General features: G+C 33.6%; 1 protein-coding gene and 1 long non-coding RNA gene across 2 annotated transcripts; one reads left to right on the top strand and one right to left on the bottom strand.

Annotated features, from left to right (window-relative positions):
- Positions 1 to 450: 450 nt before the first annotated feature.
- On the top strand, positions 451 to 9859 carry LOC128223531 (perlucin-like protein). Its single transcript, XM_052932808.1, has 4 exons — positions 451 to 550; positions 7490 to 7575; positions 8914 to 9004; positions 9669 to 9859. The coding sequence occupies exons 1-4, from the start codon at positions 451 to 453 to the stop codon at positions 9857 to 9859; spliced, it is 468 nt and encodes a 155-aa protein (XP_052788768.1).
- Positions 9860 to 13813: 3954 nt separating this feature from the next.
- Positions 13814 to 15885, bottom strand: LOC128224741 (uncharacterized). The gene is made up of 2 exons (XR_008259534.1): positions 15722 to 15885; positions 13814 to 15561 (listed from the first exon to the last, which is right to left on the bottom strand). It is a non-coding gene; the product is annotated as an uncharacterized LOC128224741 (long non-coding RNA).
- Positions 15886 to 17409: the final 1524 nt, after the last annotated feature.

The following is a 17409-nucleotide window of genomic DNA, read 5'->3' as shown; positions in this document are numbered from 1 at the left end:
TGAGTCAAAGTATATCTGTGGTGAATCACTGCTTACACCAGGCCTAGTGCCTGGTGAGCCAAGGTATATGTAGTTTAATAATGATCAGTGATGAATATTCGAAAACGCAAGTCCGTTTCTCAATTAAACGTTATTAATTCAAGTTAATATCAACTCAACAAAGCTAAGTCAATAATTACAATTGCGGACATGTTCGGTGGACAGTTGACGAGTTGATCAATAGTTTAATAAAGTTAAGTTCAATGTAATTATAATGATTATTTATAATTATATTAGTTTAAATAATATGCGCGGTTCATTTACTTAATAAATGTGCGCGTTGATTTAATTATAATACGTGTCAAAAGAATATACCTCGCATGTATGTTTTCAAGATGTTGAAAATAGTTCAAGTTTCAGAAATGTCAACTGTCCCAAGCTCGAACTTGACACTTCTTATATACCCGCAAGATGCTGCAGCAATGCTGCAAGGCTTTTGATTGGTCTGCAGGGCTGCAGCCCACATTTGCAGGTGAAAAGAAGGTGCCAAGACTCGAGTACAATAAAACAAGTAAATATGAAAAGTCTTGCAAGACAATCATAATAATATATACATCAAGCGATCGAGAAAGACAAATTGCATCATATTCGAACACTTAATTAAACAATCTAATTATAATAAAACAAAACAAATCTTAATGCTGCAGAAATAATATTATCATTCATCCGCGAAATAGTGTCATAGCAACAATCGAATCAAATAGTGCGCTTGCAGCATTGTAATTGTAATCTGTAACATGAGCACATTTATATAAAACATCAATAATAAAATTATGCTTGAAACAATTTAACTTTACAATCCATACAGGAAAAGGTTACTCCAATGAATAAATATCTAATAAATATTACTGCGCTGTAACCCAACAGTTAAAATGGCGGACATATTTGTGACAGTCGTGTGTACTTCAAATTTATAAACGGGTTATACAGCTTCGATTCAAGGTATACTTATGGAATTTATATCTGAATTGAAATTGTAATTATCAACATATTCATGTACTACAAGACTTCTGGAATAATCACAAATGAAATGGAAAAACAGCGATAAGACAACAGGGTGTAAGTAAATTCGGATATCCGGACAATTGTTAAAATATAAAGGGGGTACAACATATTACAGTACCATTCGTAGGAATAGATCAGGGATTTTGAACATTGCTGATATATCAATATACACGCGTATTTAATTAAACAAAAATACAGCATATTTCACTTTATCACGCCTCCAACATAAATGACGCAACGCCATTGGTCCAGGACTGGTCACGCGGTGAGCTCATATTTTCCCATATGGGTCACCAAATTTATATCGTACTAAAATGGCGTCTATTTTCCGATTTCGACGTGATATATACGTTATGGGGTTAGTAGGTGACCCGATATGGAAAATATATGGAGTTTCCTTTTTTGAGGCGTGGGTGGGTAAATAATATCAGTTAATCTGTTAATTGTTGTGTTCAGTTTCCGGTAGGTTCGTATAACGTATAACAACGACAAACAGTTCAAAAAGATATGATCGATGATATAACATAGTATTCAGGCATGTTTGTTTTCGTCTGTAATTTGTTTTGTATGAAAGCAATCATTTGAACATTTAGCTTCAAAGTTCATGAAAAAGTTTGAAAAACAGGTTTACCAGTTTTCTATTATACGGTAAGTTATTAATTTCCAAATAAATATGTATTTAAACTTATGAAACCTTTTGCAAATTTCAATTTAACTTCTGGTTCAAAAGTTTAGTTTTGAACAAGGGGAAGTAACTACAATGGATTTTAAAATTAGTGATTAAAGTTGATATTTTAGTCAGCAGTAATAATTGATGTTTTCAATTTTGTTATTTCACTGATAAACTCAATATTTCATAGAAACGCATGGAAGAAGATTAAATAAACCTAAAATAAAACAATGATAACAACTACATCTGCTGCTACTACTACTACTACTACTACTACTACTACTACTACTACTACTACTACTACTACTACCACTACCACTACCACTACCACCACCACCACTACCACCACCACCACTACCACTACTACTACTACTACTACTACTACTACTACTACTACTACTACTACTACTACTACTACTACTACTACTACTACTACTACTACTACAACTACTACCATGCAGCCATGCAATATTTATTTTATTATACTGAACACAGTTACATTTATATACACATATAAAAAAAAATTACCACTACACAACCTTCAAGTTTAATCAATTTATTCTGTAATTATTGTTTGTTTACATTAGCTGTCATTTTGTTGTAAATGTCGCTTAGAAATAATGCAAACACCGGTTGTACCCAGATTTACAACACATTTGAATAAGCGCTTACCACCTCAGACTTGGGAAACCAAAAAATTGCCTATTTTTAGACACGCGTGCTATGTGACAGTAATAATGTCAACCGGTCAAAACGGTACTGTCAGTGTGAAAGTAAGAAATTGCCCATGATGGGTATATGAGAAATTAACATGGGCAGGTCACGTGAGGTATAATAATACATAATGATTGCCAATTAGCAATTTCATTGGCTGAAAATGTATCCAAATGAAAATCCATGATTCTCCCTATTTTATCGCTGGAAACGGTTTTAAATGTATCAGTTCTACTATTTGAATGGAAGGATGGTAACATAACATACATTTTGGTAGTTTTAGATACCTCCGGGTTGGCACTGAAAGGTTACCGACCACGAATAATATTGAATTCTAGTGTTTATCGACCCTTAACATATGTAAGAAGAAAGTTTCACATGTGGACTAAACATTAAAGAACAATTAAAGTAATTAAAAATGTAACTTTTCTTGTAAAAAAATAATTTGGTTTAACGTCACACTGATCATGTATCCGATCAAGTGACCCGATACAGCGTGGGAATACAAACTATTCGGTGAAATGAAAAGAAAACAAACACGAGTAGATCACGTAGATCTAGCATGTCCAGCAAATTTTGAAATAACAAACCATTCAGTTTTAAAATCTTTAACCAAAGGTCTGAAATGGCATAACCAAGCTTTGATTCACTGACATGTGTTTAAAAAACCCGGAAAAAAACGCATGTAACACATGCATGTGACTACGCATGTAGTTATTTCCGGTTTGTTGTTATTTTACCTCAATATAAACAGAATCTCCTTTGTTAACAAAATGTATTCAAATCTGTAATACTATAACAAATGTTGCAAATGATGTATGTTTCTCGTTGCGAACGAATGAACTCAAAACTAAATGAAAAATGAAAATTTTAGTTTGAAGCTTTAAACACTCAATATTTTTTGCGGGAGACCCTAAAAACACATCTTCTCAACATACAGAGAATAACGAGTGGATACACACGCTCCAAAAGTAGTAGTTCTCCTTATATATTAACTAATTGTCTTTTCTCTAGTTTTACTCTAAGCTATATCATATATTAGAAATATAGTAGTTAATTTGATGATATGCCGAAACAAATCAGAACGTCTACTGATTAAGATTTTGAACCAGATAAATGTTCAGTTAATACTGTACACTCATACATAATCATGGCTTTCCAATTTTGAGATAAGACACAGATGAGGCCATACCAAACGATTGTATGTTTAGCGTTAGGGTCATGCTCGAACGACTTGCATTACCTCTTCTATATGACCCAATCCCTATTCATTTCTTTTTTGAAATACTATGTACAGCATTGGCCCGTCTTTAAAGGCTATTGTTTTTTTCGGGCTCGAAGTCACCAAAACTATCGCCCAGATATCGCTAAACATTGAGTTCATTATTCTTTATAGGTTAGTATGGCCTAAGGTTGTTTAAAACTTTATAAGAAATGAGACAATGAAATCCGGATTTATATTACTGTTGTTTCTGTCACTTTTCGAGGGAGACTGTGAGTATACAACGTAATGCTTGAATACATTTCTTTCTATACGTATATTGTAATGATTTTGAGATTTGCTTTCACTTTTGGAGCGATATTTTGTGTATAGTATACAACGTATTTTTGAATACACTAATTTTCTATACTTATATTGTAATGATTTTGAAGTTTGTCTTTACTTTTGCAGGGATATTGTTTGTATACAACGTTTTTTTGAATACACTGATTATCTATACTTATATTGTGATGCATTTGAATTCGACCTTTCTTTCAAGAACGTTATTTATTATACCTCACTTTTGTCTACAATGGTAAAATCCCATTACCAGAAAAAGAGATACTTTGACTATCAGAAACATTTTCCATCTTTTTGACCAAGCGAAAATTCATGACGTGATTGCCTTCCTTATACACAAACAGCAGTGACGTCACTATTCAATATGTACACAAAATCTCAGACGATAGGAACTGTCAACAAGTAAACAGAGGAATTTTGTTCTAGATATTATTATTTCATGTGTTATATTTTGTTTACATTGTTAAACTTGTTTAATTAAATGAATTAAAAACATTTTAAAACTTGTTTATGTACTTTAATTTGTTCGGTATAATAAAATAAATATCATATGGCAGCATGTGTGATATTGTCAACCCTCGAATCAGAATGTCACCCTCGGTTTACGCCTCGGGTGACATTCTGCTCTCGGGATGACAATATCAATGTCACACATGCTGCCATATGATATTTATATCGTGTCACTCGCTTATGCCTATTTGGCCTTGACTTTGTGCCTCTTTACAGAGTCTGTGTTAAAGTGACATTATTATTCAAAATCAATACATACACATGTAGAAAAAAACATCAATTTTGACTGATTAATCTTCAACTACTTGCTAAATAATGCATTAATTTTATGGAAAAAAAATGAATGATAACAAGATTGTAACCGTGTATTTGATAGCAGAAAGCGCAAAAAAATGTTAAATGATTGGTGAATGCTAAAGATTTCCTGTAATCTACTATAGTCTCATAAGGTAGAACATACCATCCTTTATGCTCATTTCTTTCAAATTGAATTTGGTATCTTTCATAAGAGCCATTGTTTTCGACATATATTTGTCCATTTTGGAATATTAAAACAATATTATTTATTGTAATATTTGTTGTAAATGTTGTTTAGGAGTAAGAGTGCATCTTTAATTTTTCGGCCACTTGGCTCGTTCCTGTAGTTGTCATTGTTTCTAAATAACTATGTTGATGGGGGATGTTTTCGTTGACAAAGTTGTATATTTTGTAACGCAGTATATTCTAATCATGAATCTGCATACACTGTAAAGTAGGGCGGAGTATCAAATGAAATGATCGATACGATGTTTGTATCGATACAAAATGACAGATATCTAATTTATCATACGATATTTTTCTAGGAATAAAATTGGTAATTAGTGAAGATTATATGATCACAGCTTGACCTTTCAATCGTACATTATGATATTATATGATATAAGGCAACACGGGGGAACAAAAACTGAGCATATGATCACATCAATGCCGTTCAGGATGGATGTGGTGATATTTCGATTTTGTGAGTCCTCCTGAGATGTGCATATAAGTTTGTTGTTTTGCCACCCTTGTTGACTTCAATTTTTTTTTCTTGACTAATTTTTTTTAATATAGTTTGCATTCGGCCCCGTCGACTCTTTTGTTAAATTGGTTCCAAACTTGACTTTTAGGAAGGGGCATATTTGCAGATGATGATTGCTGTGATTCTTTTTGAAGAGTAGTGTTCCCCTGTTATTGCAATTTAAGTGAGCTGTACGATCTAGAAATCGTACATGCTGAAAGTCAAGCGATACGAATTCAACATTCTTGTCCCACTTAATTGATATTTGAATCTAGAGTAAACGCAAAATGATTGTATTGACTTTGGAATATTGTTTGTCAAAACGTTCAATAATTTGATACACACCATTTTAGGCAATGTTGGACATATTTTTTATTGAAATATAACCTATAAAGTGGGATTAAAAGTTTGGAAAACAATTGCTTTGGAGTTTTAAATGCAATAGAGTTGTAGATTCAAGAATGTTTTGTATATAGTTCTGAAGTTGACGCACATATAACCTTTATTTTATATACACAAACCTGTTGAGTGACGAAACTACCAGCATTAGCGTACTAGACGGTATCGGTAAGGCACAATATTTTGGAATACCAATATGGCGGCACGCATGGATGAAAATGCTACAAAATAAATAAAGAAAACAAATCGGTAATGACCGATACGGGAACATTCGATACGATATATAAACCGAACGTGTAATACCGGTGTTCTGTTTGATACGAGAACTGGTACTAACCCTACTGTACATGATGAACAACTCTTTTATGGTCTAGCTTCACGCCATCATATGCACTATTTAAAGATATTTATCAGAAACTGTTCGCGTTTCGACGTTTCCGACGGTTTCAAGGCAGTTACCCCACCATGTATTGATAACGCTATATCGGTGTCATTTGTTTGTATGTTGTCTTCTACATAGGATATACCATGAAACATCAAACACTAGTACTATGTTCATAAATTTCTTAGTTAACGAGCCCTTGGCAAGTGACTTATTTCATCAACATACTTCCTTGAAGAGTTAAAATTGTTCAATTTTATGATGACCAGTGTTAGATTCATTTTATCACGTACCATACAAGGGTTAAAAAGAAAAAAAACCTACCTGTTTCACATGCTCTGTTGTTAAGCCGAATACCCAAAACTGACAGAGCAATGTCGTCTCCCGCGCTTTAATAATGTACCCGAAATAGTTATAGACGTAATATATACCTAATTTTATTAGTTCCGTTTATAAGATAAACTACTACTGAGATGATATCCAGTATAATCACAACATAAACACCATCCATGGTAGAAACCCACGTCATGCGCGCTTGCTAAAATGCTTTCATGCGTACTTGAAAAACGACAACAAACCTGGCATTTCTTTTACTTTTTTACACTATTTCCCAATATAGTCCCGTAAGAAGCAAAAGTGCAACGAATAGCTCTATTTTCAGTGTATGCAAAGTAAGGATTCATTTCTGAAATTCAGGGTTCCCTGCCGACGTTATTATATTAAAAAAGTCAACAAAAGCGATAATCATATGAATAAAGGCGACACAATCTCGCTAAAATACTCTCTGAATATTGGGAAATGGTTGTCGGACTTTTTTCATGAAAACAAGGGAAATTAACACGTATTTCTTTTCTGGTATAAATGGGATTGAGTTACTTTATTCAATTAAATCTTAATGATCAAAACACAATGAGAAACAAACCCACGCATTGCTTAATTTCCAATCAAGTTCTTTATATGCAGAGTAATATTCCCTTTTGACACTATGTTATATTATGTTGATCTGTAAACAAGGTATCTCTTGAGTCATGTAAGCTCATCGATAAATGTTTAACTGAATTCTGGGCTCATCTATCAAATTTTGTATGTCAAATTTGCGACAATATGAAAACGACATGTGTTTAGAATATGGCTCCAGTTGTATTGCTTCTTGGCGTTATCATTTTACAGACTGTGATTGCCGGGATGGATGGGTTGTACATGGCCACACTTGTTACCATTTTAGTCATGATACAGAGAACTGGATAGACGCCAAGGTATGTATGTTTAGTTACGGGTTGTTTCTCTTCAAGAGTGTAAGCTCTTCAGTTTGACTTAAATTAAAAAATTTATGACCGTTCCAAGGCGGTACCTTACAATTCTTGATAAACATACCATGTTTCTTGTTTATGATTTTATGTACTATGTCTTTGGCGTTTACCCAGTGCCATTAAACCGGGTATAGTTTTAAACCTTTTGCTCCTGAGCTTGTTTATGTAGCTTTTCGCATAAATATTCAGAGGTTTACTTGTATACAATTATACAAATAGGAATTTAAACAACTGCTATATTTACTACATTGGTATAATTCTGTTCGTCGTCTCGCCTTGCTCGTTCCGTCTTTTATATGGCCATATGTAAAAGGTACTCTTTCACGTTTCAAAGAGTCAGATGTGGAAAGAAATCCATCCGAAATGTGAACCAGACCTGTAGAAAGAAACCTACCTGGTCTATTAAAAACGTACTTGAACCATACTGACACTAAAAACAACCACAGAACCGCTGTATTTTTGTATATTAGGCTGAAATGCATCAACTGTTCAATTCTACTTTAGGGTAGTCTCGAGTCAATCCATTACAAAATACCGTTAAAAGCTGAAGTACTGTTTCACTTATTTGAAGTGGGATTAACCAAAAATAGTTTCTATATACATAAACTGACCACATGTCTGTCCTCACTGCGGGAAAACGACAATCTGATAAGCTCTGCATTTTAAAAGGAATTATTGCTAAAGTTGTTCGTAAAATAAAATTATTTTCCTTAATCAATTAAAACGTGAATGTTCATAAAACGGGCCTATCGTTTAATATCTAATCAAAGCACCGAAAACCCTTTCGAAGCGATTGAAAGGGACATGCATTATAACCTTAAATACATGGGGTGGGCGATGAAGTGATAACCTGTGCATTTTGAAAGGAATTATTGCTTAAGTTGTTTGTAAAAAAATGATTTTCCTTGTTCATAACAGGAAATGCTATATATGGTGTATTATTCTTTCCTATCTATCGTATGGTATCTAATCAAAGCAACGAAAACCCTTTAGAACCGAAGACATGGGGCATGCATTGTAAGCTTAAAAAAATGGGGATGGGGGATTACGACGATTGAAGTGAATTTTACATAAACAAAATGATACCATACGCTATAAAATAGTTAAAGATATGTTTGTTTCTTCGCCCAATGTAGACACAAGCGCTCTTGGCCCTCGGCACAGTTTTCACTTTAATCAATGTGCCCTTCACCCGTTCCGCTTGTTCAAGTTAAATTTGCAAATCTCATATATTTGCCCGCAGATAGTCTTTCAGCGCATTTGGGCTTTGATTATATCTTTCAGCTAGTGTGTCAGGCATTGCAGGGCTCGTTGGTGGTGATAGAATCACAGGAGGAAAATGACTTCCTGCAAAACCAAATACAGTCTCTCAACCGTATGTATAACACTAATAAAAAAAAACAAGTTTGACATTGTACTCGTTAAGAAGGTTTAGAAATTCTGTTCTTATTGTTTTTGTTTTTTTGTGACATTATCCTCTATATCTATAGTTTGTGTTCTCCCATCATCATTTAATTGTCATGTGCTTCCCATGCCGCCCAAAAGAAATCAGTGGATACATGTAACTGAGATCGTCCTTATATCATTTTCTTTATTGAAACTTGTATAGGTGTTCGATCATGTGTTATCAAATTATTCGAAATAATGTCATTGATTCATCATTTAATACCGAGTGAAAAATGGGTTTCATAGAAATCAACTTCATTCTTAGCCGAGTATATTAAACCCTTACATACTAGAGATACTGGCATTCTTTAGGATGAAATTAAAAACAATAAATCATATTTATCTGGTTCCGATAAGCTGCGTGGCGGAGAACTCAGCAAGCCTCGCTATCGGTTTACACACGTGCTTCATGTTTCAAGTGTTCCCCGAGGAGTATCAATGTAGAGTTATCTAACATATATATGCGGGGACTTGGGACTGGACTGTTGATCGAAAGTTTGCACACATGGAACATTATTATTACAATAGGAACATGAGCCAATGCAGTTTTGGAAACCGTTCACATTTAACTCCCTTATATCCCTCAATTACAGATGACTGGTACTGGACAGCTCTCTCAGACTTGGAGGAGGAACACAATTGGGGTTGGATGGGAGACAGGAAGACGGCACTCGTTTACTATACTAATTGGGATCATGGGGAACCGAGCAGTTCAAACCAAGAGAATTGCGGCGCCATCAAAACTAATGGTCGTTGGAAGGACATCACGTGCCATCAATTCTGATATTTCATTTGTGAAAAGCCGGATGAGTATGACCTCTTGTATCTGTTTTTTTTAATACTTCTTGTGATAACCAACAAATCTAAAACAATGATTAACCATTATCAATTATTTATTCTGAGAATGCTAATAGCCTTTTCATATGCGCCCTATGAGATTTACAAGTTGAAAAATTACAAAATGAACCTGCTTCAGTGGTTCGAGCCCCTCACCAATATCATTTTATAAATAATATAGTATGAATAATAAGTTTTGTATATGTTGTTTTAAACAAAAGTCCGATGCAGATACGCTCACCATTGTATTGCTTTTTGTTTAACTACAGAAATGAAAAATACATAAGTTTTGCAAGTTTTTTTTTAAACAACACATGCTTACCTTTTGGAGAATGATACTTAGGCCTAAAATAAAAATATGTCCGTTTCGGGTAACCCGACCCTACCTATAAAAATGCGCCGACCCTAACTATATTTTTTCCGTTTCTGAGCAAAAAAAATATTCGTTAGCGAATAGAGAGTTACGCAGGGTGGATAAATGCAGATTTTAATCAGAATTATTGTTTATATGATAAAACAAAGTCAGGTAATGACAGTTATGTAGGAAAGACTGCCATGTGCAAGAAAACACTCTGAACTTACGACAGATTTTAAAAAAATAATAAAAAAATCAAAAAAATCCCTACCTACCTTACCTAGAAATTTTAGGAAGGTTACCCTAAACAAACAAATTTTTTTTGGCCTTATAACAATTCTTACATCGAAAATATATCAATGATGATTAAAGTACAATTAAAATGCCCCCATTTTGCTTAGAAATACCATATGTTATATGTAAATTTAACATGTTCATCAGAGATGTATATAATTATTTTATTTGAAAACTGCCCTTCCAAGAATGATAACAAAAATAAGCTTTTTCACCCACAAACTCGAAATGAAAAATTACCATTTTTGTTTGTTTTTATAATTTATATGAAATTTTAATTCAATATTATTGACAGGAAAATCAAAGTTTCTACACATCTTACACAAATAATTCTCTGTTAGCATTTCTTAATTAAATGTTAGACCAATCAAAATATACATTGTCTTGACTTCAACATAAATAATTTAAATGGAAATCCCAATAATTAATAAACTCTGACAAAAAACAACACACAGTAAGGGTATAGTTTAAGACACTTAAATTGTAGTTGACATTCCTTCAGTGTTTATTCAGTACATGTATATAGATACCTCATAAATGTCTCACAATAACACCTTTTCCATAGTATGCAGCATCAAAAAGCAATGGTCAAAATCATTTTTATATATAAAATTGTTTTTTTACATAATTATATTAAAAATAAATGTATAATACATTTATTTTTTATATAATTGTGTAAAAAAAAACAAATTTCATCCTCCCTCACCGGTACTGCCACCAATGGCCCAAACGTCTTTTCTGTAAAAATATATTCGGACTGTTTATGGAGAATTTGGCAGTGAGATATTCTACAACCAATTACATTTAGATTACAATTTGATTTGATGGAAGCAGCTCTAATCTAGAACAAAACGTACACCATGAGATACATTTGATTCTCTGAAAAAGCTATTGTTTCATGGTATATGTTTTCTTTCAGAATGGATGTCATCGGTTAATCCTCATCTGTATTACTCTGTACATTCTAATAAACTTTTACAAAGCAGGTTATTTCATCCAAATTGCTTCCTTGTTTCCACATAATTAATTATGCGTACGTACGTGGGTAGTTCAAGAATATCGTACACATTCACTATTGCACACGTAGTGAAGGCCGAAGAGTAATGGATGTTTTTGTGATTTATTGTCATATATTTACATAGCCACTGCCATTCCTTAAATAAACTGCCTTTTGGCAATTGCGTTTATCAAAAGATGTTTACATTTTACGTTTAAAAGTGATTTAAAGTGGTTGATATTTTCCCGCGTTATTGTGACGTCATTTGAAAAAATGCTTCGGTTACAGTTGGGTCGTTCTATTTACAGAATGGGTGCGAAAGGGTTACTGAAAGGTTTTCTTAAATGAATTGAAGTATGTTTTTAACAATTATTGAATGTAATAATGAACTATTGGTGTAAATATAAGTGATGAATTGCGGGGTTGATGTCATTATCGGGGATATGAACGCAATTGGGCTGGTCAAAGTACGCGTGGAGTCCGTCGGACTCCACCCACTTTGACCAGCCCAATTGCGTTCGTACCCCGATAATGACATCGATCCCGCAATTCATTCCTTAAATGAAACCTTCAATTGTTGGCAACATTTAAGATAATAATCTCAACAACGTACAAATAAACATATGTTTGAAAAACATTATTGCAATAAAACCTAGGATATGCAAACGTAAAAAACGACGTCAACGTGTCAGTTGTATGAAACTTGGTGTTTTTGAAGTTCCCACTGAACTAAGGGTTCCTCTCTCAAGTTTAATTTCATATGTAGCGGTCAGGCTATTCTTAAGGATTCACACTTACTTCCAAATAATATGTATTACAATTGATACAATTGTTTTAATTAACCGAAAAGGATGAATAAATATCGAAAACATTGTGTATTATGAAGAATACCGTATTTAATTTGAAAGAAAGGTGCAGAAAACACGGCATTTCTACCTTATGAAACGATTGTTGATCACTGTAAATCCTTAAGGACCCATCGGTCATTTAATACTAGTGCGTTTTCACTAGAAAATAGAAACACAAACGTATAAACACCACATACACAAATAAATACTGTTTGCATGTATATACAAGTGATGATTTAGCATCGCATCGCGTATAAGTTGTATAGCAATCGGACGTCAACAATGTAAGCTCTCATTTGTTTTCTCGTATTCCAATTTTACTAACTGGAATAAGGGGGATCTTAGCAGTTCAAACCACCAGAATTGCGGCGTCATCAACAATAATGGCCGTGATAACGCACGACATATCTGTTATATCTCGCTGAAAACGATATTATTTCGAACGTTTTGATGTTTAATTTTGCATTGTTTTACAAGTCAAAAATTAAAATATCAACACAGCGAATACAAAGTCTCATTTGCACTAAAGACTATTTAAGAAAATATCAATAGCCTATACTTATTCTTGTATCTGAGTGAACATAAACAATTTTATGAAGACTGAAGAAGCGGGTCTTGGCGAAATAAAAATGTGAAATGAACTGGATATATATGATAAGATACGTGTCAATATTAATAAGGTGTTTTGGTTTCCCATCGGTTTTTGCTGAGTGAGATTAAACCCACTTATGGATACTGAAGAAGCAGGTCTGGACAAAATACAATGTAAATATAACAGAAGCTATAAATACACAAAAGATACGTGTAGATAATAATAACGTGTTTTGGTTTCCCATCGGTTTTTCCCTATACCACTTGCATGTTTAAAAACAATATCAGTTTTCTACGTATCGACTTCCAAAATGAGCTGTTCGATCAAAATACCCAAACAGTTTTATCTGGGAGTTTTTATGATTTTTAATATGCTGATTAGTTCTAAGATAAAAATCACGCGATGTAATTTGTCGCTACCTAATGATCCTATTGGATACAGGAGCAAATCAAGGCTTTCGTATTGTAGATCAACTAGTATGAACTTCTTCGCGTCTTTGTACACAAAGTGAAGTCCGAATATAACGTCTATGTAGCGTAGTACCAAGCATGGAGGCGCATCGAAGTACATATTTTTACCAAAATTGTATGCGTGTGGTGTGACACTCTCTTGAGAAATAGTCCTAAATATTCCAATGCATTAAAGATATGAGCGATATTTTGACGTTTGTTTAACTGGGAAAGTCGTTGTCATGTAGCTATTAATTGAAAGAAAACAACATTTATTAAATATAAAATCCGTCTATATGTACACAAGTCATATGTTTTTCTTCTGTTTTGATCATTAAGGTCAAATGAGTTAAACACAATAATGCATTAAAGTTGAACAAAGACAACATTATTTGGCATCAACCTTTATTGTGGGCCTTTAAAATGTGTTTAAATGTTTTACATATGTGTAGCATTCAGTTTCAATAACATTAACATGAATTAACAGCAGCCAACTGCAGCATTAACATTAACATATTATAAACAACACAATGCAGCAAAAGCCGTCATTTGGATCGGTTTTAAACAGTTTACATCAAACAGAAACATTAATATTACATCAACGGCAGTATAACCATCGATTAACATCAGCTTATAGATCAGCAAGTCATGCTCCTGCTGATGTATAGGGTCATTTGTGACAATTCACCTGATGCTAGTTTATATACTCTAAAAATCTGGTTATAACTTGCAAAATTAAACACTATACATCTAAATGCAAAATACGAAAACAATCATTAACATATTTACAGCACTCTATATCATAAATCACTGTTGTCATATTTCTCTCGATACTTTCAAATCATATAAAAAGAAATAAAACATATCACCAAAAGTTGCATCTATATACATATATGTTTGTTATACACCTCTTTCTCGAGTCATAAAACCAAGTGGACGGAAAACAAGTGGAACTAATCTTTCCATTTGATTTGTGTTTTCATTTTTAAAAACAGAGTTCACAAGTAGTTTCCTTTCTTCTCCAGCTTAAAGAACATTCTTTGCATCTCTTGAGACTAATGATGGATATGGTTTATTCAGAAATACATGTAGACATACTGTCCATGTGTATACATTTGAGAACATAATAAATATATTTAAATTGTCAAGTGATCAATGCCATATTTATAATATACAGAACATATATGACATCGCGTAAAATACAAAACTAATAACTATTGTATACATGTAGAGTAAAATCAATACATGACAATATATGACAGCGAGAGATCAGTGTGAAATAACGTTTATATATAGGCTATCACTAGTCATAATAATAATGATACTTGTTTCTTAAACTAAATGCATAATTTATATACATGGCTAAATTTCTATTCACTTTAACATTTTCGGATTGCATTAATTCAACAAATTTTGGCACGTTTGGTCTATTCCGATAATACTTATTGATATATGAATGTCGTAATTCGTTATACAGAGGGCATTCAAGAATAAAATGAAATTTATCTTCCAAAACATCACACACAATACATTTTCTATTTTCAAAAGATATTGGTTCGGGTCTGTGCCATCTTCCTGCTTTTATTTCTAATCTATGAGATGATACTCGTAATTTACATATATATTAACATTTGTCAAATAAGGTTGCAACATAAAATTACAAAACATTGTATAAGTTCTTGCACGTGACGAGTAATTAAGTTCTGACCTCCAGTTTTGGATAAATGTATCATTAAGTCTAGACTTCAACAAAGACATAAATATATTTTCATCACCAACACCTTGATTCAACCAAGCATAATGGATATATGTACATATCAATGTTTTGCTCATCCGGAGACGAGAACATCCTGGTGAATAAGACAAGTTTCAGCAAAAGAGCAGCAAAATAAGTCTTAATACATGCGGTGTAAAACGTAAACTTTGATTGTAAAAATAATAACCCCGCCATAATGTGTGCGCTAACAGCACGGGCACTCCATGCATAAACTCTGAACACCAAGATTCGAGTTGGTGATCACTTTTAACCTGTCCCTGTACTCCATCCTTTGACGGTTTCGTGTTTGAGGGTTTGCCTCCTCAAACACGAATACGTCAAGGTCGACGTCTTTCAACTGAAAAAAAAAACATTACCTCATCATTTCCAGTAAGTGGTCAAAACAAGCTGATGGCACCTAAGTATGTCTGCTGTTATTTAGCATTATGCTTTTCCAGAATTAGTATAAAAAGTGATATTCAAATACTTGACCCTTCACGAAAACCAGAAATACTTACCCAGATCAGAAAGTCCATGTTTCTGTGTAACTCTTCCTGTATTTCTGTTGGTAATCCTGGCTGATCCGCTACGGTTTGGATGATGTTGATAGTGCTTTCCAGATAGTGCTCTGTTTCCTCTGTACTAACATGATCCCCGTTCTGAATCGCTTGCTCAACTCTCTGCACCTATAAAGAAATACAATTCAAGTATGAATGATGTATATCTGTGTTGTTTTGTGTGAGTTTCGCGTTGAATGTCTTTTGGCTCTGACCTTGTGCCATTAAACAGGAGTATTGAAAATGTTTTACCACTGGGGTTGTCCCTGTACATTTCATGTTATTTGATACCAGTTATTTTTTGCATTGAAAAATATATGAAAACCGTAAAACACAGTCTTTAGTCCAGTGTGCATGCCCATATCTACTTCCGCAATACTACGCGAAAGAAATAGAAACTTGTTCCGTCGAATCTAAGAAAACGATTTTTACTTTATTTTTTATTATACTTTAAAGTTACGAACGAAAAGAAATAATATATATTTCGGTTTATCTGTGTGATAGAATTTATTGTTACTTGTGTATAGAGAATATAGAGTATATCAAATAAAAGATATAATACTACTATAGCAAAATGAAATATACTTCTGCTACTGCTACTGCTACTACTTCTACTTCTACTATTTTACTACTACTACTACTACTACTACTACTACTACTACTACTACTACTACTACTACTACTACTACTACTACTACTACTACTACTACTACGACTACTACTACTACTACGACTACGACTAATACTACGACTACTACTACGACTACTACTACGACTACTACTACTACTACTACTACTACTACTACTACTACTACCACTACCACTACCACTACCACTACTACTACTACTACCACTACCACCACTACCACTACCACTACCACCACTACCACTACCACAACCACTACCACCACTACCACTACCACTACCACCACTACCACCACCACCACCACCACTACCACTACCACTACCACTACTACCACCACTACCACTACCACTACCACCACTACCACCATACCACTACCACTACCACTACTACTACTACTACTACTACTACTACTACTACTACTACTACTACTACTACTACTACTACTACTACTACTACTACTACTACTACTACTACTACTACTACTACTACTACTACTACTACTACTTCTAGTAGAAGTAGTAGTAGTAGTAGTAGTACACATGTAGTACTTCTTTTACCAGCACTACCACTACCAATAATATTACCACTTCCACTACTATACTTTCTCGAGTTATTAGGTTATTAGAATAAGAATAAGTATCCACCTCAAATTTTGTTGTTAAAGGAACTGTACACCAGATTGGCACCAAAAAAGTTTTTTTTCTGTAACGGATCTCTGGACAATTATCTAATAGAATGTGTTACGCTTTGATATCACAATTGTTAAAAAAGTAACAAAATGTAAAAATAAAATGTGTCGGAGACCGGGTTCGAACCCGTGTCGCCAAAATTGCAGTAAAGCGTCGTATTCACTGTGCTACGAAGGCTGTAAACGAGTGGTATATTTAAGCTATATACCTTACTTGGTAATATCACGAGATAACATCGACTAGCCAATCACGCATTAGGATTACATTCTACTAGGTAAACATACCCAGTAATATGTTTTAAGGAAAAATACGAA

Source organism: Mya arenaria, chromosome 17 (assembly GCF_026914265.1).
Source record: "Mya arenaria isolate MELC-2E11 chromosome 17, ASM2691426v1".
In the NCBI taxonomy this organism is placed as follows: domain Eukaryota; kingdom Metazoa; phylum Mollusca; class Bivalvia; order Myida; family Myidae; genus Mya; species Mya arenaria.
Note: the sequence above shows the minus strand (reverse complement) of the source record. Positions and strands in the feature narration are given on the sequence as shown.